This window comes from Bubalus bubalis, chromosome 2 (genome assembly GCF_019923935.1).
Source record: "Bubalus bubalis isolate 160015118507 breed Murrah chromosome 2, NDDB_SH_1, whole genome shotgun sequence".
Lineage (NCBI taxonomy): Eukaryota > Metazoa > Chordata > Mammalia > Artiodactyla > Bovidae > Bubalus > Bubalus bubalis.
In genome coordinates this window covers 148,020,476-148,042,880 of record NC_059158.1, presented here as the reverse complement: position 1 = coordinate 148,042,880, position 22,405 = coordinate 148,020,476, and the positions used below count along the sequence as shown (strand labels likewise).

The 22,405-nt window shown below is 36.2% G+C and overlaps 2 protein-coding genes across 17 annotated transcripts in view; one reads left to right on the top strand and one right to left on the bottom strand.

Annotated features, from left to right (window-relative positions):
* METTL21A (methyltransferase 21A, HSPA lysine) overlaps positions 1-22,405 on the top strand; it is a 56,884-nt gene that overhangs the window by 6,670 nt on the left and 27,809 nt on the right. For 5 of the 8 annotated variants that reach the window (XM_006051333.3, XM_006051332.3, XM_025278105.2 and 2 more), the window contains one exon: positions 1,647-3,359. The exons of the other annotated variants lie outside the window; for them this stretch is intronic. In XM_006051333.3, coding sequence (XP_006051395.2) covers positions 1,647-2,044 — 398 coding nt within the window. In that variant the 3' untranslated portion in view covers positions 2,045-3,359. Of the gene's footprint in view, positions 1-1,646; positions 3,360-22,405 lie in introns of those variants that run through there. 8 annotated transcript variants of the gene reach the window in all.
* CREB1 (cAMP responsive element binding protein 1) overlaps positions 9,149-22,405 on the bottom strand; it is a 56,997-nt gene continuing 43,740 nt past the window's right edge. For 6 of the 9 annotated variants that reach the window (XM_006051329.3, XM_006051331.3, XM_025278099.2 and 3 more), the window contains one exon: positions 9,149-15,320. In XM_006051329.3, coding sequence (XP_006051391.1) covers positions 15,176-15,320 — 145 coding nt within the window. In that variant the 3' untranslated portion in view covers positions 9,149-15,175. Of the gene's footprint in view, positions 15,321-19,869; positions 20,036-20,556; positions 22,205-22,405 lie in introns of those variants that run through there. The other 3 variants (XR_326898.3, XR_003107228.3, XM_025278100.2) reach the window with 3 other exon arrangements.

Genomic DNA, 22,405 nt, shown 5'->3' with positions numbered 1-22,405 from the left:
TTCAAACCAACTCTCTTACTTCCTGATGTTTTATATCTCTCTTTCCTGCTTTATTTTTTTCCTTAGAGTATACCTCCGACTAACATACTGGATATCCTACTTTTAAAAACACCCCTTGCTGCCTCTCTCCTCACTTAAGTGGAGATTCTGTGAAGGTGGGGGTCTTTGTCCCGCGGCTGATGGCAGCCACTTGGATATTTATGGAATTGGTGGATGTTTTGGGGAACGGCCAACTGACAGTAAGACTCTGCTGAAACTTGTGGCACACGTGGCAGGTCAGAAGTAGCCTCAGAAACCTCTAGGGCAGGTGTTCGAGGAGGTCTGCATCTAAGAGCTATCAACGTGAACACTGAGGTGACGTGTGGAAAACCACATCACTCCAGTGCTGACAGCAGAGTGCTCTGTAGACTGTTAGGAAGCCAGCGGTGAAGTTCTAGGTCAAAGCAGGAAAGGCTTGTTACCAGGAGAGATGGAAAGTATCACGGAATTCTACTCACCAGGCAGCATTCTGTCCAGCAACAGTGATAGGTGCACGCATCTGTCAACTTGCACATTTTCACAGTATCACACTCAGGACTGAGTCACATGTCCAACTGAATTATATACTCTAATATGTTATATGTCAAGATAAGAAACCTTCAGTATAAACTGTACTGAAATGGTGCTGCCAACAGCTGTTCTGGGATCCTCTGGGGGATTGCCCATGAAGATTGCAGACTGGAGGATGCAGATGAAAAATAATTTATGAAAGAATGAAGTGTAATGTTTATGTTTTAGAATTTACAGGGTTAAAACCAAGCAGGATTATGTGTGTGATAGTATTAATGCAATGTAGATGAGGTGTTTCAGGGCTGACCTTATGTAGTTGCTTCACCTGAAGGGTAACTACCAGTTCAGACTTCTCTCCGCCATACTGGTTCAAAAAGTTGAATCTCTTAGTTCATTGTAAACAACCCACAAGAAACAGATTAATACAATACTGCCTCCTTTATTTTACACATTTCTTGTAGAAGCTTAGCACATAGAGAACATTATTTCACCTACAGGACTGTAATACAATCTTGTGATTTTTAACTTTATCATTTTTCCATAATTATATATAAATTGAATGATTGCATATAGATTGGCTGCTTCCTGACAGCATAAGTAGAGGTAGATTGAAATTTCTTAGCAGCCAGTTCATCTTCTCCATGCTTCTTTTTAAAGCTTTAGCCCCAGAAAGGAGCCTTTCTGTGTTTAAAAAAAAGTATCTTGCTGTCTTCATAATCATTTGTGCCCAGATTTTTCATCTTTGGCTTCCATTCTGCCCTGAAGCCTACTGACTTGAAGATGGTAACCTAATGAATGAAGTGTAATGGTAGACACCTATGGAGGGTGGGCCACTTCTGCCTGCAGAATTCAGAAGCATCAGCTAGCTTATCACTTGGGGACTTTGTATTTAAGAGGCATAACTTCTGGAAACAGTGAGAAGTCATAGAGGCAAACTGAAGATTCATGTTTACCTGCAGGCAGTAGAGGAGGAGCTTCTGGCCAGTGTTCTGATGTATCAGGTGAAGTGTGTAGAATCGCTCACCCTGCTGTTTAACTTGACCCCTCTACTTGTTAATTGTACTCATGTGCACATTACTTTCTGTCCCACATTCTAGGTGCTCACGTGACTATCACGGATCGAAAAGTAGCATTAGAGTTTCTTAAATCAAACGTTCAAGCCAATTTACCACCCCATATCCAGCCCAAAGCTGTTGTTAAGGAGCTGACTTGGGGACAAAATTTGGGGCGTTTTTCACCTGGAGAATTTGACCTGATACTTGGAGCTGATATCATATATTTAGAAGAAACATTCACAGATCTTCTTCAAACATTGGAGCATCTCTGTAGCAACCACTCTGTGGTTCTTTTAGCTTGCCGAATTCGCTATGAACGGGATTACAACTTCTTAGCAATGCTGGAGAGGCAATTTACTGTGCGTAAGGTTCACTATGATTCTGAAAAAGACGTACATATTTACAAAGCACAGAGGAGACGCCTGAGAGAGGACTTATAATTGGTTCTAATTTATAAGAATGTTGTCACTGAGTGCATCAATTAAGGTCTTACATGGGGAATATAATCATATGTAGTAAAGTAGCCCGCTGTACAAGTTTAACCAAAGGTTCTCAAAAGACAAAGCAAATGTGCAGTTGTAAAACAAAGCAGCACTTTGTCCCGTAGCTGTGACTTCTTTAGTTATATTTTACTAACTCTGAAATTCAATTAACATTAAAGCAAAGTGTGAGATTTTGGTTTGTGTTGTTTTGTATCCCATATGCTGCCTCTCAATAAACAATTTTCATCGATGCTGTGATGAAGGGTTGGTATAAAGAACTTGTTTTGGTGAGGCTAGGTGATGCAAATTATTTAAAACACATTGTAAGACATATGTTTATCCCAGTTTTCTAATTTTCTGAGTGTAAGACAAGCAGTTTAATGTACATTCCCTGATCTGTTAATAGTATTGAAATCTTTTGTCTGATGTATTTAGGCCTTAAGTACTTTTGGTTACTAGAGATTAGGATGTGAGTTTTCTGAGGTCTCATATGCATTTTTGGTGTAATTTCAGATTTAGGTATATAAACAAAAGAGTAAATAAAAATAAAATTTGTTACTTTTTGGTAAGCTCCTAAAATCTTGGACCTCTATGTGCTGGGAATAGGTTATCTTCTTCAAATCAAAAGCTGTAGTATCTCCCTTCAGCTTGACCCTTTCTCAAATGTTTTTGTATTTCTCAAATGTTGTTTTGTAGGCTTTCCCTGCCTCCTCATGATGCACAGGATGACAGTAAAAGAAAAAGTTTTAGACCTCATCCATCCATGGGAGGTTAACTCCCCAAGTCTCAGCTCCTTCCACATTGCACTTGTAATTGTTTATTCAATGTTTGTGTGCCCCAGAAGATCGTACAGTTCTTGGGGGGCCAGGAACGCTTGTGCCTCTTTCATTATGGTCTCCCCAGTATCTAGTATATCATAACCAAATATTTGTTGAATGAAAAAGATACATTACAGTTAGAGGGTATTGATCTTTGGATTGATTGCCACATTGTTTTATGATTACCTTTGATAGACTTTATGAAGTCACACACATACCCTGGCCTTTTGTTTTTTACCCCCACAATGTAAAAGCTTAAACAACAGCTTAAACATTTAGACCACAAGAATATTATAATTTCAGTATGATGTTTCGTACTAGAGATAGATTTCTTTGTAAAACATTACAAACAAGACCTCCTCCCTCTTAACTTTTAATGACTATTTTGGATGTATCATATTTTAAATAGAGGTTTAGATAGAGGTTTTACTTTAATAAAGGTGAATTTAAAGTTCTGAGCATTGTGATGTGCCAGTTCAACACAGTTCTGATAAATGCACACGAAATGGAAATGTCCACAGATAACCGAATCCATAAAATGCCAGTACTGTACCATGGGCCTGGAACATCTTTAAAAACAAGTAAAATAGAAGCCCTGCAATATTAACAACACTATAATGAAAGGCCAATCCCATCTAGGTTTGTTACTAGAAATGAATGTATTGATTGGAGTTCAGCTCCTTTGCTTGAACATCCCTGACTTTGGAGAGAGCTATGAGAATGTCTGGGTATGGATGGGGTGGGGTGGGGGCAGTAGAGTGCTTGGATGCCCTACCAAGTGAAGCTGTGGTTGGGTTCTTTTACGTTTCTGTCAAACATTAAGAATCAGAAGAAGTGGAAGGTAATTTTTTCCCCTTGTCCTACAAATAGAAGAAAAGGTGAGAAAAATTCACCAGGGAATAGCTCGGCTGTCTAGGTGAAAATCAAGTCATTTTTTTTTTTTTTTGGCTTTGGGTTCAAAATGGCACAGGTCCAGTTCCGTAGGGAAATAGACTCAGGGTTGAAGGTTAAGGTTCGGAAAGTTTAAATGAGAATGCTTTCAAGAACAACACCTCTCAGGGAGTAAAAGTAGCAGGATTGGAAAGAGGGAGAAATTGGGTTGGGATGCAGGTGGGAAAGCCCTCAGCAGAATTCAGAGCTGGGGTGGCCAGAAAATGGGTGTTGAGGCACGGGGGTGGGACTTACATCCTTGTGTAGTCAGTCATTGGATCCAAGGGGCTTAACTTTGGGGTGGAGACAATTCCTGAGAGACTCAGCTGAGCGCCATCAGCCACCGATGTTGCCAGAAGCTGGGAAATGAGTGCTTCAGGGGTGTGTACAGAGGGAGGGGGTGTAAGAATATATCTGGTCCACTATAAATGTCAACAAAGTTGCGACTTTTTATTTCTGAGAAAAGGATTAATTTATCCCATAAATATGCATTTTAAAGTGTGCTTATTTTGTCCTCAAGGATAGAAATCTAGTCTCCTCTAGACCTACTGGCCTAAGCCTTGATTCTCACATTGCTCAGTTTCTTAACTGTTATGTGGTTAACAGCCAAGTGGGTATCAGTAACTTTTTTTTTCCCAGTTAAAATCAAATGCCAATTCTAGTGAGGTGGATGAAACTGGAGCCTATTATACAGAGTGAAGTAAGCCACCAATACAGTATACTAATGCATATATATGGAATTTAGAATGATGGTAATGATAACCCTGTATGCGAGATAGCCAGAGACACAGATGTATAAAACAGTCTTTTGGACTCTGTGGGAGAGGGCGAGGGTGGGATGATTTGGGAGAATGGCATTGAAACATGTATATTATCATATGTGAAACGAATCGCCAGCCCAGGTTCGATGCATGAGACAGGGTGCTCAGGGCTGGTGCACTGGGATGACCCAGAGGGACGGTATGGGGAGGGAGGGTTCAGGATGGGGAACACGTGTACACCCGTGGCGGATTCATGTCGATGTATGGCAAAACCAATGCAATATTATAAAGTAATTAGCCTCCAATTAAAATAAATAAATTTATATTAAAAAAAGAAAAAAGAATCAAATGCCAAGATGCTCAGTTAAAATATACATCAGGTTTTTAGAACTAAAACTCTAAAGTCCACTTGTTTTCTAAGATCCCTCTTAAGGGTATCTTGCTTTAGTTCATGACAGAACCATCTGAAGCCATGGTTTCTAACAGCTTCTAATAGTACATTTATTCTTTGTACTCAAGGATCACAATTATAATTGATCAAAAAACTTTATCTAAGTGAACTGAACACTAGATTGAAAACCGAGGGCAGAGTAACATTGTCTGAAATGTTTCATTATCTCTCCAAGTACAGTTTATGCTCCAGCAAGGCAAGGACTGTACCTCATATTTTATATTTCAAGTGTTAACAGTGTCCTCTTCATAAAAGTTGTTCAATAAATATATACTCATGAAAAATAAATATTCCTTTATGTATCAGTTACCTTATTAAATTGCCTATTCTCAGGGATATCAAAATATAAAGTGTATTCTCAGTAACAAAATTGTTATGCACTTATATAAAAGATTCAGTTCCAACATCATTTCTGGTTAATCTATGCTTTTAGTTTATGGTGGTTGATGGAAGCAAATGATTTTCAGTCATTTTTAAAATCAAGAAACAAAAATAACAATTTAAGATACTGTTCTTAAAATTCAAGCACTTTTTTAAATTTCTTATTTGACTGCACTATGTAGCTTGTGGGATCTTAGTCAGGGACTGAACCCACACCTTTGACAATGAATGGGCAGAATCTTAACCACTGGACTTGCCAAGGAATTGAAACAATTTATTAGTAAGATTCTTTTAAAAATCACTTTTAGTGCACTATTGGTAAGAGTCCCTTGGACTGCAAGGAGATCCAACCAGTCCATCCTAAAGGAAATCAGTCCTGAATATTCACTGGAAGGACTGATGTTGAAGCTGAAACTCCAATACCTTGGCCACCTGATGCAAAGAGCTGAATCATTGAAAAGACCCTGATGCTGGGAAAGATTGAGGGCAGAAGGGGAGGACAGAGGATGAGATGGTTGGATGGCATCACTGACTCAATGGACAGGAGTTTGAGTAAACTCCGGGAGTTGGTGATGGACAGGGAGGCCTGGCGTGCTGCAGTCCATGGGGTGGCAAAGAATCAGACATGACTGAGGGACTGAACTGAGCTGATAAGAGGTCCTGGATATAGTTGGTGAAATACACACGTGATTTAGTGTTAGAAAAAGTCATGTTACGGCTCCCACAAGCTCTGCTGAGACAGGAGCAGCATTTTCAAGTGCTTTACAAGAGTAAGGTGAGACGCTAGAGTGAGTATATTTCCGTGTTGCTGCAAACTGGAGATTTGGGTTCTCTCACCACTGACGTGAGCTGCCAGGAAAAAAGCAGGGCAGTCCTCAGGGCTCTTTTTGTCACTTCAAAAATCGAGGACTTCTTAGCTCAGAAGTTTCTGCTTTAAAATCACATTATGCTTTTCTTCCTACAACCAGAGAAGGGTTAAAATCTAACACTAAAAAGATGGCATCACCACATGCTCCCTAGCTGAGGACAACTTGCTCAGGAAGATTAGAAGGGAAAACAGTATAACAGAAATGAGGACTACTAACCTTAAGCTAGTCTGCTACTTTTAATTTTTCTCTGAATATTTATGAAAAGAGAGACTGTGAAGTTTGACATAAAAAAATACTAATGAATACAACATTTTAAAATTAACTTAGCAGTTTCTTAATACTGCTTGGCAAACCACCTCGAAATATGAAGAAAACTATACTTAATAAGTTTCCACTTTTTGGTATCTATCTTGGAGATACACTAACTTGTATATACATCTATACTAACTTGTGTATATCTTAACAGTCAACAGTTTCAAACAAACTAAACGTCCAGAAAGAGTACTAGTTCAATAAGCTGTGTTATATCTATACAATGGGATACTTCACACCTGTTAGACTGAGGTAGACAGACATGTGCTGAAATACAACTATTGCCAAGACACATTCAGAGGAACAAAGCACCATCTATAAAAAAGAGACAAGGAGAGAAAAGATTTACATGTGTGTGTACATTTAGTGACAGACTGTCACTAAAAGGATAAACTCACCCATTTGTATTGTTTTTTTCCAAATATACTATTACTTTAAAAAACTAAGTTAAAAAATTAGAATGAGGACATTATCAAGAAAATGAGAAGAAAAGTTACAGGATAGGAGAAAATATTTGCAAAATCCTATTATTTGATAAGGATGTAGTATCCAGAATATATAAAGAACTCGAAACTCAAGAAAAAGCCAAGCAATGAAGTTGGACACTTCTCCAAAGAAGATATACAAATGGCCAACAAACACATGAATAGACGTTCAGTGTCATTAATCATTAAGGAATTACAAGTCAAAACCCCAGTAAGATACCACTTTCCCATCCATGAGAATGGCTTTACTATTTTTTTTTTTTCCAAAAAGTAAACAAGTGTTGGCCAGGATGTAGAGAAACTGGAACACTTCTGCATCGCTGGTGGGACTGGAAAATGGTGCAGCCACTGAGGCAGATCCTCAAAATTTAACTCACAGAATTATCACGTGACCCAGCAATTCCAGTCCTAGATGTATATACCCCGCAAAAAGTTGAAAACAAGCACTCAAACACAAAACTTGCACATGAATGTTCACAGAAGCATCATTTACAATGGCTCCAAAGTGGGAACAAAAAAGGTGCAACAGATGAACAAACTGTGGCATATATATACATTGGAATATTACTTGGCCATAAAAAGAAATGAAGTACTGATAAATGCTACAATGTGGAGGAACGTCAAAAACAGTAGGCTAACTGAAAGCATCACATATTGTATGATAATGTGAAATATCCAGAACAGGTAAATCTACAGAAAGATTGATGGTTGTCAAGGGCTGAAGGGAGGGGAAAGCTGAATGATTCTTATTTGAGTACAGCATTTCTTTGGAGTGATAAAAGTTTTGGAACTAGATATAGGTGGTGGTAATACATTATGAATGCACACTTCAAAATGGATGTTTTATGAATTTGCACCTCAAACAAGAACAAAATTCACATTCAAACTCAGATTACCTTCTCTCTTGTTAGGCCCTCACTAGCATTCTAAGCCCTAGTATGGTCAATATGCTTAAGTTGTGGAGAAATTAAAATGAAGAGGGAAGGACAACCCTGATTCAAGGCAGCTTAGTGGATAATGGTGTCACCTTCAAGATGAAGAAGAACCAGCTTAAGGGACAACAGATTTAGAGGAGAAATTATAATGTTCAGTTTGGACCTCTATTTTGCAGTCAGAGTACAGATGACAAATATGAGTCTAGAGTTCAGGACTCAAATTGTATTAATGTGTTAGAATTGTTTCCTTGGCTGTGTGTCTTAGTTTCTTGAAGACAGGAACTTTTCAGTGCCCCGAACTGTGTTCTCAACAAGTACGTGTTTGTGAAATGAGCAAGTGACAGCAAGTTGTGGATGGAGAGGATAGGAACTCTTCGTTTTTACTGGGGGTCCAAGCACCTAAGCTCAGCTTACAAGGAGGGTCACCGTAAATCCCAGTTTGCTCAGCATAGTCCTGGCTTACACCTCACCCTTTCCCTCGCAAAAATGTCTGTCTGTACATTATGTGGTCACTCTTTGTAGGAGAAAGGAATAAAACTCATGTATTTCTTTCAATACAATGGCAGATATAACAGGCTTAAACAACATGGCAATTTTTAAAAGCCCTTTACACTGCAACTGCTAATTTTCAGAAATTGAATCAATAGTACAGGAGAGAATCTTTTATTCTTGTGCTTTAAGCAAAGAGCAGACTAACCACATCTCCCCTTTCCTTCCATTTTATGCGATCACAGAACTTTAGAATTACAAGGAGACCCAATAGATCCATCTGTTCTTATCCTTCTAATGCAAACATGCATTTTGACATTAAACACAGCTGGCCATATGTCTCTCATCAGTTGTCTCAACAGGGCAGTAACATCTCTAAATCCTCAAAAAGGCACTGTTCATTAATCTTACTGAAAAAAGAAATATTGTGCTAAAAACCAGTAATACAGTAAAATTAAGTAAAGATATGTTGTTTGAGTTAGTTTACTGCTGCTGTGCAACATAAGCTTGTGATATACTCTAGCATAACTTTTGCCATTTAACAAAATAAACCAAGTCCACAAAATATTGCTTTAACACACCTAGAAAAACCACAATGTAGATGATCCCATCCCAAAAAGAGAGACTTAAGGAGTTTTTAAAAGCATGTTTATGTGACAGCACATAAATGTTTGTGTAAAAAGGGCATTATGACAGTTGATACCACAAAGATTACAGTAAGAAAAAGCACTTTATGACAATATTTCACAAATTCACAAGGATTACTTTAATATACAAAGCAATTGCTACCATTCTGAACACAAAGCAGCTAATATGTACATAGTGTTAATAAAATGCATCATAACTCTACATTTTTTCTCTTTACACAAAGCACAAAAAGATTTAGGTTAAAAAAAAAATTAAAACAGGGATGCTTCTAGAATGTAGGGAATTTTATTAGAAATGTATTTTCCTCACTATAGTTACTTATTTAGTATTCAACTCCAATAGCAACATCAGAGTTAAAAGTCAATACCCTGTTTTGTGCTGACAGTTTTGGGGGGAGGTATTCTTGACCCCAATCCTCAAGGAAAAACAAAACAAAACCAAAAACCCGACACCTTTCTCTAGAAACTTCCCTGATTACTTTGTTTCTAAAGTTTGAAGTGATACACCTAGGTTAGAAATAATTCCTTTTTTGGGTGGGGATGACAACTGACATGACAAACTAGTCAGGGACTTTACATGGAAAACTGCGAACGAGTACTCTTGTCTGCCATCCTCATCTATACTCACGGATTATTTCCCAATTTTAATATAAATAATTTTATTACATACACAGATTGGAGTGGCACCTGGATAAAAATACAATGTCTATAAAGCATATACCAATTCAATTTTAAAAACGTAAGAAAATAAAACCTCCCAAACACAATGACGGATCGTTTCACTTGGCCAGCTGACTAAGGTCATCATCTGCAGGGATTTTCTTCCTCCCCTACCAATTTTTGAACTATGTTAGATTTACTCTCACATCTGAGATGCTCCTCAGACACCAGCTTAGAAATGCCATACTTCTATAGGCAAGTATTAAATAATGCCTGTAATAAAGCAGGTAAAATTTACATTTCCTATAGTTTGACCCTTTCAAAAGACACTTACTGAAGAATATTCACTTTCCTTTTACTTGCTGGTGAGAATAACTCAAAATGTATCGTGTTTTACCCAACTAGGACCTGTATGTACAGTACCAGAATGCAGACAGGTCAATATTTTCTCTCTGTGCTAAACAACTCAGCCTGTTTATAGTATCAAATTGCTTCACAGGCTTTGTTCTTTTTTTTTTTTTTTTTTCTATTTTTATTTTTTTAAAAAATAAATTTCAAGCTAAAACACTTGAAATATAATCCCTCCATTCAAACGTTATCTGGTCCCTCTTAAAGTTTGTCTGCCCCCTGAGGACACATACAAAGGCTTAAGCTACATTCACTCATCAATAAGAACTTATCATCAGCAGATGAGACAGATGGAACTGCAGCACCCTGTTTGATTGATTTGAAATTCTTCCATACTGACTCAGCTCCATGATATGTTCGACCCCTCAGGGATTAGTGCCTCTCTCAGCTGTTGATTCTAGACAGTCAAGGAAACCAGTTCCTAGTACATACAGTGACTGTGCAGTCAACTTAAAAAAAGTCAACACATCAACATTAAAAGTATTCAAGATGTATGTAAGCCATCCAACAAAAAGTTCTAGTTGTGCTTTGTACAACTGAGTGAACAAATTCATCCCACTATTCTTCACCTATAGGCTTACTATAAGCACACCTCACTTTTCCTCTCATCTGAAACCAGTCAAATTTAGACAGTTATTTTTTATGTTAACAAAGACAATTTAAAGTGAAAAAGTTAATCAAATTATTACGTGTTCTCCATGACAACAATAATTAATTACCTTGAAGTCTTTCACTGTTCTGCACAAATTCAAGGATATCTTAGGATCCTACAGATAGTATTAATGTTGGGGTGAGGACAGAATCTCATTTAAAATTGGAAACAAATATTTATTCACTTGAGTTGTATTTCCTTCTATCTTTATTCATGATGAAAGAGAATTAGATAGGGTTTGAACCTATTTTTAAATTAATTGAGCTAGTCTAATTTCCTTATTTTCCTCTTTTTACAGCTATTTATAAGGCTAGCGTTTAGGTGTTCAATAAAATATTTTAATCAATGAAAAGCTTCCATAAAAAAGACACATGATTTGAAGAGAGGAGAAAGACATAAAGTCAGATGACAATTGATGAGGGAATTTCTCAAGTTTGCTAATACCCCAAACAGGGTCGTTTTAAAAGTGCAAGTTACACCAAACATTTACAAAGAATATAATGTAAATATAATCCAAATAAATATACAACTTTTGTATTAAGTCAATGGGAAACAATATACCCACAGTTTTCAGGGTTACAAAGGCAACAAATAGAGCCTCTTGAAAAAAATTAAATGGTGTGTAACAAGTGTCTTTGGAACTACTTTAATTCAAAATTTTAACTTTAAGATGTCAGCCTTATTTAATCCTGAAAAATGAAGCGGCCAACCTTCTGATCTTCAAAATAGAGACCAATTTATGCTGACAGCTGACTATAGCTGATCACAGAATTAAAAATATTAGAAATGAAAATAAGAAATCTAGATTGAAGTCACTTAAAGTAAGTAAAAGCATCCTGGTTTAAACAAACTTGTATCTTCCTAATAAGCCTTTGTATGATTCCACATGTCAGCCTAAATGGTCAAAAGGATCAGGGATCAGGCCTGAGAGACAGAGATAAACTCCAGCCAGATGACTTCTGATCGGACAGCCTGCCTGACTGGTATTGTGCTTTCAGATCCTAGCACTGCTGCTGCCTTACCATCTCAGTGTCTTTTCTGACAAAAATCCCTGCTCAAACGAAAACACCAAAAATTTTCCCCCAGGATGATTTTTGAAAAAATCAGTGGTACCTTTTAGAAGCTATCTTCAAAATGTTTTTACCACTGTTATAGCTGCCAGAGACAAAGCATAAAAACCAAAAACTTTTGGGGGTGGTGGTGGTTGTGGTGGTGGTTCAAGTGACTAGTAACATGTTTAAAAGTATCAAGTCAAAGAAAATTAACAATTTAAAAAAAAAGGAAATTAGCAGATAAAAAAATCTATCATGAGTGCTGGAGTAATGCAGTCCAAGAAACTACCAAAAGGGATGCAATAGATCACGCAAAAATGTAAAATTTCATCTGACCTCAATATACTATAATACTTAGCATTCCTGACTTAAGAGCTCTCAGAGCCTCAGATATATACTGTATGTATATATATATGTACACATATATTATACAAATGCCATCCCCCCAAGAATATCTAAATGAATAGAGCACCTATGACAATATTATGGTTGCCAATATGGTACTTGAGTTTGAAAAAGAATGAACTTAAAAATTACATCCGGTATCAATTCTTTTTAATAATGTGAACACATTGGATCTAGCCCTTTCTAAATCACTTTTCAGTTAAACACTATCAAAGCCTAAAAACTCATAAGAGCAATATATCAAAAATAAACCCCTCCCACTTCATTTTTATTAGAATTAATCTGTCCTATAGATAAAAGTGCCACATGGCCCTATATTTGCAAAGTGAGCAATACCAAACTTGCTATTTTCTAGGCAAATCAGTAGCGTATGTACAGATTCCTATGATGACAGTTTTATTCCCTTTTGGCCAATATGAAGACAAAAAACATTTATAATGTGGCCACATATATTCTTGGCTGTAAGATTTTTAAAAATTATGTTGTTAACAAAGATTCTCAAAGTTGCATGCTTAAAAACAAACACATTTTTCCCAATTCTCTTAAAAAAAAAGTCTTCACAAAAGATGCTTAATTTCTATCTGTATAAACGAAAATCTTCAAGTCTCTCCAAAGTCTAAACAGATTTAGCAACAGAATATACTTCTTACCTCACCATTAACTGACTTCAAACCAGAACAGTCATCCTCAAAGTAACTTATAAATCCAACCAGCTAATATGGATGTGATTGCCTTGATTTATCAGGGACTAAGAGACCACCAACTTGCTAATTAAACAGCCTTGATTTCTGAAAACATTTAATTTGCTAAATATTAAGCAATTTTAATTTCTAAAGCTTATGACTTTTAAAATGTTCAGTTTTGACATTCTGACTCATTTAAAAATTCTGGTTTGCAAACAGATTTGTGATTTTGCTTGGTTTCTATCAAACCAGTTTTGGAAAATGGTATATCTATGCTGGCATACAAATAATTTTTATGCTACAACTTTCACCGTTAGCTCAGCAGGATAAACAACAAAATTTACAGTCGTTTGAAAGCCTTCTTGAGAATCTGGTGAACTGCCAAAGATAAGACTACATCACTCAATTCTTAGAATGATGCTGGCTTCATAAACTCTGTTCATCCTTAAAAAAAGACAACGGTTTGTTACAAACAAAAAATAATACCATTTACAAATATTAATTAAAAGTCTTACTTTTCAAAATGGACTCAATAATTAACACCCACATCTGCATATTTTGTTAACACATTAACAAACTTTTAAAAACAACCCATGACATAACTAAATATAAACATTAAATCCTAGACTCTTAAAAAAAAAAAAGAACACCTTCTCAAATGAGAAATTATAATGTAACATTATGTCAATTACAAATTTTTCAGATATATCTCAGTCTTATTTTTTTAAAGGGTAACTTTTAAATTTATCAACTTAGTGAATAAAATGAGTATTAGTAATTAAAAGTCATATTGGAAACAATGTGTGATACATACAGATGGTTCTAGTCAGGTAAAACAGGTAGCTCCTTTACAGAATAACAAAGGATATACAGCATACTGGAAAGCTAAGCATCCCTATCCCTTTTGGAAGAAAACAAAAAAAGGTCTTGCAAGAATGACAATTCAAATATTGTAGTACAGCAGTCATTCAAATAAGTCTGAAGAAAATTATTTTCCTTGTGTATATCTAAAATTGTACTTTTAAACTATATCCTTGTAACTTTTTTCATTAAAAAATTCACTAAACTGTTGAAGTATGTTAATATGGAAACAATTTAAAATCAGTATTTTTCTACAACACATAATATTTTATAAACAAATATATCACTTTGCTTCAACATCTTGAAGGCTTTCCTGTTGGTGGTATAAGTGCAAAGGGGAGCAGTTTAATTAGAAAAACCTTTTAAAATAAATGTGTGACAATATAAATATTTTTGAAGGTGATGACAAAAACATTTATTTAAAAACCTTGTTATATAACTCAAGGAACTGGTTTACTAATGAGCATCTTTGTACTAAAAATTTAGTACTAAACTAAATGAAGCTTTGTAATTTTACTTACTTTGATTTAATTTAAAATCAAATACCATGCTTTTTCATTCAGTTGGTTACTTCTTTTAATGTATTCAAAAATGCTGAACACATACAGAACTGAATTAAGAAGCAACAACTGCCCTATTGAAGAGCTATAGTTAATACAGAATATTTTTAAGAACCAAGGACAAGTGTTCAGTATTGAAGAGAATGTACATAGAAAGCACTCTGAATTCATTCTTAATTTCTTCAACACCATCCTAAAATTCTTTTCTCACAGGGTATGTCTCTTCAATGATTTTACATAATTCACAATGGAAATGTGAAAACATGTCAATTTGGCAATCAACACTTCTTCATTGCACCTTACTTACTTTAAGCATGCGGCCCAAACATTACGTCAACTCAAGGAGCTGGTAATTCTGTCCCTAAGGCAATCAAGGAGCTCAGCACAAACCTTGACATCATTTAAAAAAAGATTTTCTTTTCCTCATTTCCCCCATCAATTTACAAGTAAACAAATTATTACTTCTTGAAGAGGGCAGGGGATACAAAGCAGAAGTCTCTTCATGATTCCTGGTGCTGAAAATTTCTTGAGGGGAGAAGTGGAGGCAGGTGTTGGAGCATTCACAGTTTAATGCAAAAGCACAAATGAATGAAATTCTGTAGTTGCTTTCAGGCAGTTTTGCGCATAGAAAAAAAGAAATGTTTAGAAAATAAAATGTTTATTTCGTCTTTCTGGTTGTGGCCAAGCCAGTCCTTTTCCCACCATCATAGGTGAAAATTTAAATCCCAAATTAATCTGATTTGTGGCAGTAAAGGTCCTTAAGTGCTTTTAGCTCCTCAATCAGTGTCTTGTTTTGATTTTCAAGCACTGCCACTCTGTTTTCTAGACATTTCACATATTCTTTCTTCTTTCTACGACACTCTCGTGCTGCTTCCCTATAAGCAAAAGACAGGAAAGATTAGGCAACATTTCTGCAGCCTTTATTTTGGGTTAGATAGAATACACTAAAAAAAGAGATCTGGCTCAAAGCAACAAACATTTTAATATATTAAAGATTAGGCATTTGAAAAAATAAAGAGAATGACTTAAAAATTGCCTAATGTAAAATTTTCAACATACCATAGAAAACTGATTAAAAAAAAAAAACTGTTCTGAAGCACCAATTTTAATTGATGGGGCAGAAGGGTAGCAAGCATTCTCACATGAAAATAAAAATTACTATATTTTGGAATAGAATACAAAAATTCAAATGAGCTTTAAATAAAAAATTTAAAGAACTCTTTAGCTTGAAGAGTGCCTCTTAAAGTGTCTCAAAAATTTCTATCTGAGTATTTTTAAGAATAGAAGAGAATGAAAAGATTCTCCCAATGGACTGGATGGGCAAAAGGGCAGATACACAAAACAATGAAGCAAGCCAGACACCCCAGAAACAAGCCTATACAAATATGGTCAACTACATTTTGACAGAAGTACAAGGGCAATTCCACAAAGAAAGAATAATCTTTTTTAACAAATGGTGCTAGAATAAACAGTTGATACAGAAAGATAAACCCGAACACACTTCACACCTTACAAAAATTAATTCAAAAGGGATCAAAGACCTAAATATAAAATATCGTTATAACACTTGATACAGAGCACTTGGAACTTTCATACATTGCTGGTAGAAAGGCAAATGGTATAGCCACTCTGAAAAACAGTTTGGCAGTTTCTTATTAAATATATACATACCATTCCATCCATCCAGGCCACTCCTAGATATTTACTCAAGTGAACTGAAAGTTCATATAAAAACCTGTATCTAACTGTTCATTGTAACTTTATTCATAATACTTCAAAACTAGAAATGAAGATAAACTTTAAGGTGAATGGATAAACCACATCCATAGAATACCAGGGATAAAACCAACTACCTGATTCATACACCACTAACAATGAATCTTGAATGCATTGTGCTAAGTGAGAGAAGTCATATTCAAAAGGTTACAGTTATAGGAGATTCTGGAAAAGACAGAAGATGGAAAACAGTTCAGTGGTTTCTAGGAGCTGGGGAAAGTGGTAGAGGCCAACCACCAAGAATTATCACTGGGAATTCTTTTTAGAATGGTATAAATGTACGGTACGGCACTGTGGTGGGAGATATGTCTATCAGACGCCATAGAACCATACAGCACAAAGAGTAAAGTAATGACAATTTAAAAACAGAAAACAAGGTATCAGGTAATCCCAGAATTGAATGAACACGTTGACAAATCGAACTTTACTGTAAATGTATGACATGAATTCACTGAGGGCGTCCCAGGTGGCTCAGGGGTAACGAGCCTGTGAAGCAGAGATACAAGTTTGATCCTTGCATCGGGAAGATTCCCTGGAAGAGGAAATGACAACCTGCCCCAGTATTCTTGCCTGGGAAATTCCATGGACAGAGGATCCTGGCAGGCTACAGTCCATGGGGTCACAGAGTCGGACAGAATTTAGCAATTAAACCACCACCACCACCCACCTCACTGAAAGTAGAGAAAAAAGAAGCACAGCTAAGTAACTCTGAAAACAGTGCCTTTACTAGTTATAAGAAAAAAAAAAAAAAAAAAGAATTGTACATAAATGTTGTATTGTAAATTTGTTTCTCACAGGGGTATAAGTTAGCAATTATAAAACGATTTTATATGATACTAGTGTTTAATAAATACATAAATAAACCATCTTTATTGGGAAGCCAAGTTTCTGTCAGAGAACAAAGTTACAAATAAGCAAAGGGGGAAGGTAAGGCTAAAATAAACCCTGTGGTTAGAGATTAGTCAGTGGGGTTAGTAAAACATACTAATAGTAATTACTACAGTATATAGTAATACATAGAACTATAGATGTGTGCATACATGAGCTAGTGTGTATACACACGCACATATATATTTCCTAGCTCTGTCCTTTAAGAGGGCCTGTGAAACCACAGTAGCAAAGAGCACTTTGAAAAATTTATAAAAAGAGAAAAATAACTGTAATGGGGGGCAGTTGGACAGCACTTTAACCAAGTGGTCAAAGTAAACCATTTTCCAATGAAAGAAACTAGGGCTCACTGAAGAAATGGCTGATTTCAAATCTACGGCAGAGAAAACCGTAAGATGAGAAGTTCAACCTGGATAATGTAGTGTCAGAAAATAAAGATGTGCTTCAAGAAAATTAAGATGCCATCTAAAGGACACAGGAATCAACTTATAAGAACTCCTAATGGCCAAAGCTGGAATAATCTTAACAATATCATAATTAAGTAATATTGAATTACAGCCCAAAGAATAAGGTAAATATCTATAAATTCATACTGATATAAAAAATACACGGGGAAGGGAAAGATTTTCCTTAAAGAATTCCAGTTAATAATTGCAGAAGGGATGGGGAAACAAAATTCTCATTAGAATATCATAGTAATAATCACTGCAGGAAAGATCTTCCTGTGAATACTAAAATTAGTGGGGAATACCTGAAAAAGAAATAAGATATTTGCATAGTCTCCAAGTATCTTTGTGAAATTACACCAATTACTGTGTTAGTTTTCACCTATAACCACAAATTTTTTGATACTCTCTGTTCCAGGAGGTGGTATTTAATAATCCTTCATTTCATTGTGGGCTCAATGTAGTAACTTGCTTGTAAGGAACAGGGTGTAAAAAGAGAAAAATAAATGTAGTGGAGCAGTTGGAGAGCACTTTAACCAAGTGATCAAAGTGAACATTGTCAGGAATGAATCATGCTAGTATGTGCTTCCTGATAAGTGACAAGAAGGGGCAGACTACACCTCTGTGGGATTCTTCCCCCAAATTCATTACCTTTATCTAATCATAAGAAAACAGCACACAGGTCCAAAGTGAGGGATATTCTGAAAGAAAGTTTATTACTCTTCAAAAGAAAAAAACTGTCACAGACTGGAGGAGCTGAGGAGCCACAATGAATAAATGCAATGTAGTAACCCGGATTGGATTTTGGTAGAGAAAAGTGGAATAACTGAGGAAATTCAAATAAAATGGATAGTTCAATTAATGGTATTATACCATGATAAAAAAGAAAGAAAGTGAAGTCGCTCAGTCATGTCCGACTCTTTGCAACCCCACAGACTGTACCCTACCAGGTTCCTCTGTCCATGGGATTTTCCAGGCAAGAATACTGGAGTGGGTTGCCATTTCCTTCTCTAGGAGATCTTCCCGACCCAAGGATTGAATCCTGGTCTCCCACATTGTAGGCAGACACTTTACAGTCTTAGCCACCAGGGAAGTCCAAAAATACTATGTTAATTACTATCCACAGTATATGACAGAATGTTAATTTCTTTAGTTTTAAGAAACACAGACTGGTTACATAATATGCTAAAATTGTAAGAAAGTTGAGACGGTTGATAAGAGTATCTAGAACTCTGTACTAAAATGCTTTTAACTATTCCCATAAGCTAAAATTATTCCAAAATAAAAAATTAAGAACTATACTAAAAATGTTATTTATCATTGCACATATATACTAGGGGAAAAAAATTATACTCCAGAATGTTAACATTTTGGGTGGTACATTAGTGGTGAGAAAAAATTTTAGGTTATGTTTTCTAATATGCTTATAATGAGCATGTTTATCTTCTGTAATAAAAATAAATAAAAATGGGATTATAATATATATATATTGGTAACCTGCTCTTTTCCACTATGAGCATCTTCCCATCTCAATAAAAACAAACCTTCATTATTAATGGTTGGTTTTATATAGTTGAATGAAAAAGTGAAGGTGAAAGTCGCTCAGTCGTGTCAGACTCTTTGCAACTCCATGGTCTATAGCCTGCCAGGCTCCTCTGTCCATGGAATATTCCAGGCAAGAATACTAGAGTGAGTAGCTGTTCCCTTCTCCAGGGGATCTTCCAAACCCAGGGACTGAACCCAGGACTTCTGCACTGAGGATGGATTCTTTACAGTCTGAGCCATAAAGAATTTTCCCAGGGGAAAGCCCTAGGAAAGCCCAAGAATACTGGAGTGGGTAGTCTATTCCTTCTCCAAGGGATTTTCCTGACCCAGAAATCAAACCAGGGCCTCCTGCTTTGCAGGCAATTCTTTACCAGCTGAGCAACATGGGAAGTTGAATGGATGGATCTACCTTCACTGACATAGCATACACTTTACTTGGTTTGATTTTTTATTTTTTTAAACCCTATTTCTAATTCATTGTCTTTAAATCTACCTATTACATACCCTTATTAGTCTCCTGATTTTATATGTTAAAAGGTTTCTAGTTTGTTTGCTTTGCTATTTTATCTTTTCCTTGGCTAATCATAGGTGTTGTCATACCTACCTTAACCTTTTCCTTTATGACTTCTACTTTTATGAAAACTGTTATATTCTTCCTGCATTCTAAAATTACAAGACAGGGGTTGCATTGCTTCCATAATTTTTTACTCCTCCCTCCCTGTGGGAAGAGTATACATCCCCATTTCACTGACGTTGGGCTTGTCCTCACCTGTGCTTTCGCCAGTGGTACTCGAGTGGACGTGATGTTCACCACAATCAAGCAGATGCTTCAAAAAGCATTGCCCCTTTCCCTTTGCTACAAGGACAGGCCTCAAAGAGATGCTCCTCCTTTGGCTGGGAGCACGTGGAGGAGAGCCATAGCATATGACTTGCAGCTGCCAAAATGTAAGTAAGTGAGGAAGAGATTTTTGTTTCTAAGACACTGATTTTTTGTTACTGTAGCAAAACAATTAATGTAACCATCTATACTTTTAGAACATTTACCACTTTATTTCTGAGTATATGGCAATTTGAATGTTACAGAATTTGAAGAATCACAACTTTCCTTATCCAAGTTTAGAGGACAGCCTTTGTGTGGGATACATAAGTGGTATCTATCCTAGTGAGTATGTTCAGAAGACTGATCCTCTAACTTTTCCACCTAAGTAACCATAATACCAGAGAAAACTAAGGATGGGGGCACAATCCAAAGCAACTACCGTTGGTATGAATTTAGTTTTACCTTTAGTTTCGAATCTTTAGTTTTACCTTTAAAATGTTTGTTTCTGCCAAATTTTTGAGCAAAATAAATATTCAAGGGAAGCTCCCATGTTTGCTTCGTGGCCCTACATACCTCCAGCACACTGCCACCAGGTGTTCCAGTTTGCACGGCACGGCAGGCGATGACCACTGCATGCTCACACGAGAGGTAGCATGTGCACATGCTCTGGGGCCAGATCCAGGCTCATATCCCAGTTCTACCCTTTTCTTAAAAGGTGTGACCTCTGGCAAAATATTTACTTGCTTACTGTAAAGTGGAGATAAGCTTCTTTCTTACTGTGGGCAGAACTAATGAAATATATAAAGAAACAAAGTACTGTGTCTAACATATACTGGTACCTAAATAAGTGGTATCTCAAGGGAACAAAACCAGTATATAATTAAGTTGTATCAACATAAAGGTGGTGCCTGAAATACAGGTAGGCATGAAAGTTTCAAGGGAAAACTTGAAAAGTAGGCAGAAAACCAGGTGAATAAGCCAAAGAAGAGCTTAGAGAAACGAGCAGTTATAAGTGTCAAATACTCCCATAAAGGTAAAATGAAATGAAAACAGAATACTAGATGTCCCAAATTGGAGGGTATCTGTATGTTTTTGTAGACAGGAGTGGTATGGTGGGCTCAGAAGGCAAATTCTAGTGAATGAAAGTTGAAAAAGTAGAAGCAGCAGGAATCTGGGAATAAAGGGAAAAGGGAGCTACAGCAGTCAATGGGAAGTTTCCTTAGAGTGAAATTAAATCCAAGCCAAAGTATTTTATTAAAGAGCTCACAGTAAGTTAGGCAGCATCCCTGAATATCTCAGGCAAGCAGAGGTTGTTAGGAGCTGTAGCTCTGTGTGCCCTGTCCCCAACCTGGAGGGGTGTGTGTGTGTGTGTGTGGGAAATCATGAATCAAATGAATAGATAAAAAGGAAAATTTGGTATGCCAGTCAAATTAATTTGCTTTTATAAATGGGCAGCTCTCTCTCTGTACACCAGAGCAGACAAGAAGCTATAGTGCTGCCTGCTCACCTCATTCTTAAGTGTTTCTGTTCTACAGAGCCAGACTACAGAGACATAATCTGAAGTCTTTCTGATATTTTCATAATCAAGAGATTTATTTTTTACCTGACTGCTGTGTCTGTTGAGAACTGGTTTCTTCAGTAAATACTGTTATCTTACATTTTTTAGCCTAGCCTTTACTTGAGACTTCTAATCAGACTTGCTTCTAATTTTAAAAAGGGTTAAAACATTTCCTTACAAACATTTAAAACTGAAAAAGTTTAAACAGAGTTTATATTTTTAAATACATTTAAATATGAACACAGCTTTTATGTTTCTGCTCATTATTCTAACTTAAATACTTACAGAAAATCACAGATTGATAGAGCACAAATAAGTTACTCAGCTTGTTTCCAACTCTTTTCCTAATAACCCAGAAAAAAACTGCCATTTCTCATAGTCTAGATCTAATTTACTAACATTCTGTAATAGCTAGGAATATTTTAGGAATGAAAGAGGCTGATCTGAGCTGAAAAATGAAACTGCAGAAAAACAGATGTTTCAATAGAGCACTGCAGTTACAAAGTGCTTTCAAAGGAATTATCTTATTTGACCCACAGAACCACCCTCTGGGTGGGTAGTGGGATTCTATTTTTACAACAGATCCTTTGTAAAAATGCCAGAAAACTGAGGTTTAGGAGGTTATGTTCTGAAGTCACAGCAAAAGGGGTAGACCCAGGATTTGAATCTAGATCCTCTAAATTCAACTTTCATGTTTCCTTCACTTCATCACAGCATATGAAGAATCTTGGGGTGAAAAGCAGAGGAATATTTTCAATGTTTCAAACTTTTAATATCTTTATTTTCCTCTTCTTTGGTTTGTCTTAGATAACTTCCATATCTTAAGGTAAATATTTAAATCCTAAGCTAAATACATACAAATAGTAAGGTAAATACAAGTAAATAACATTTTTTATTCTGCTTTTGTTTTTTAATGACAAAGCTATT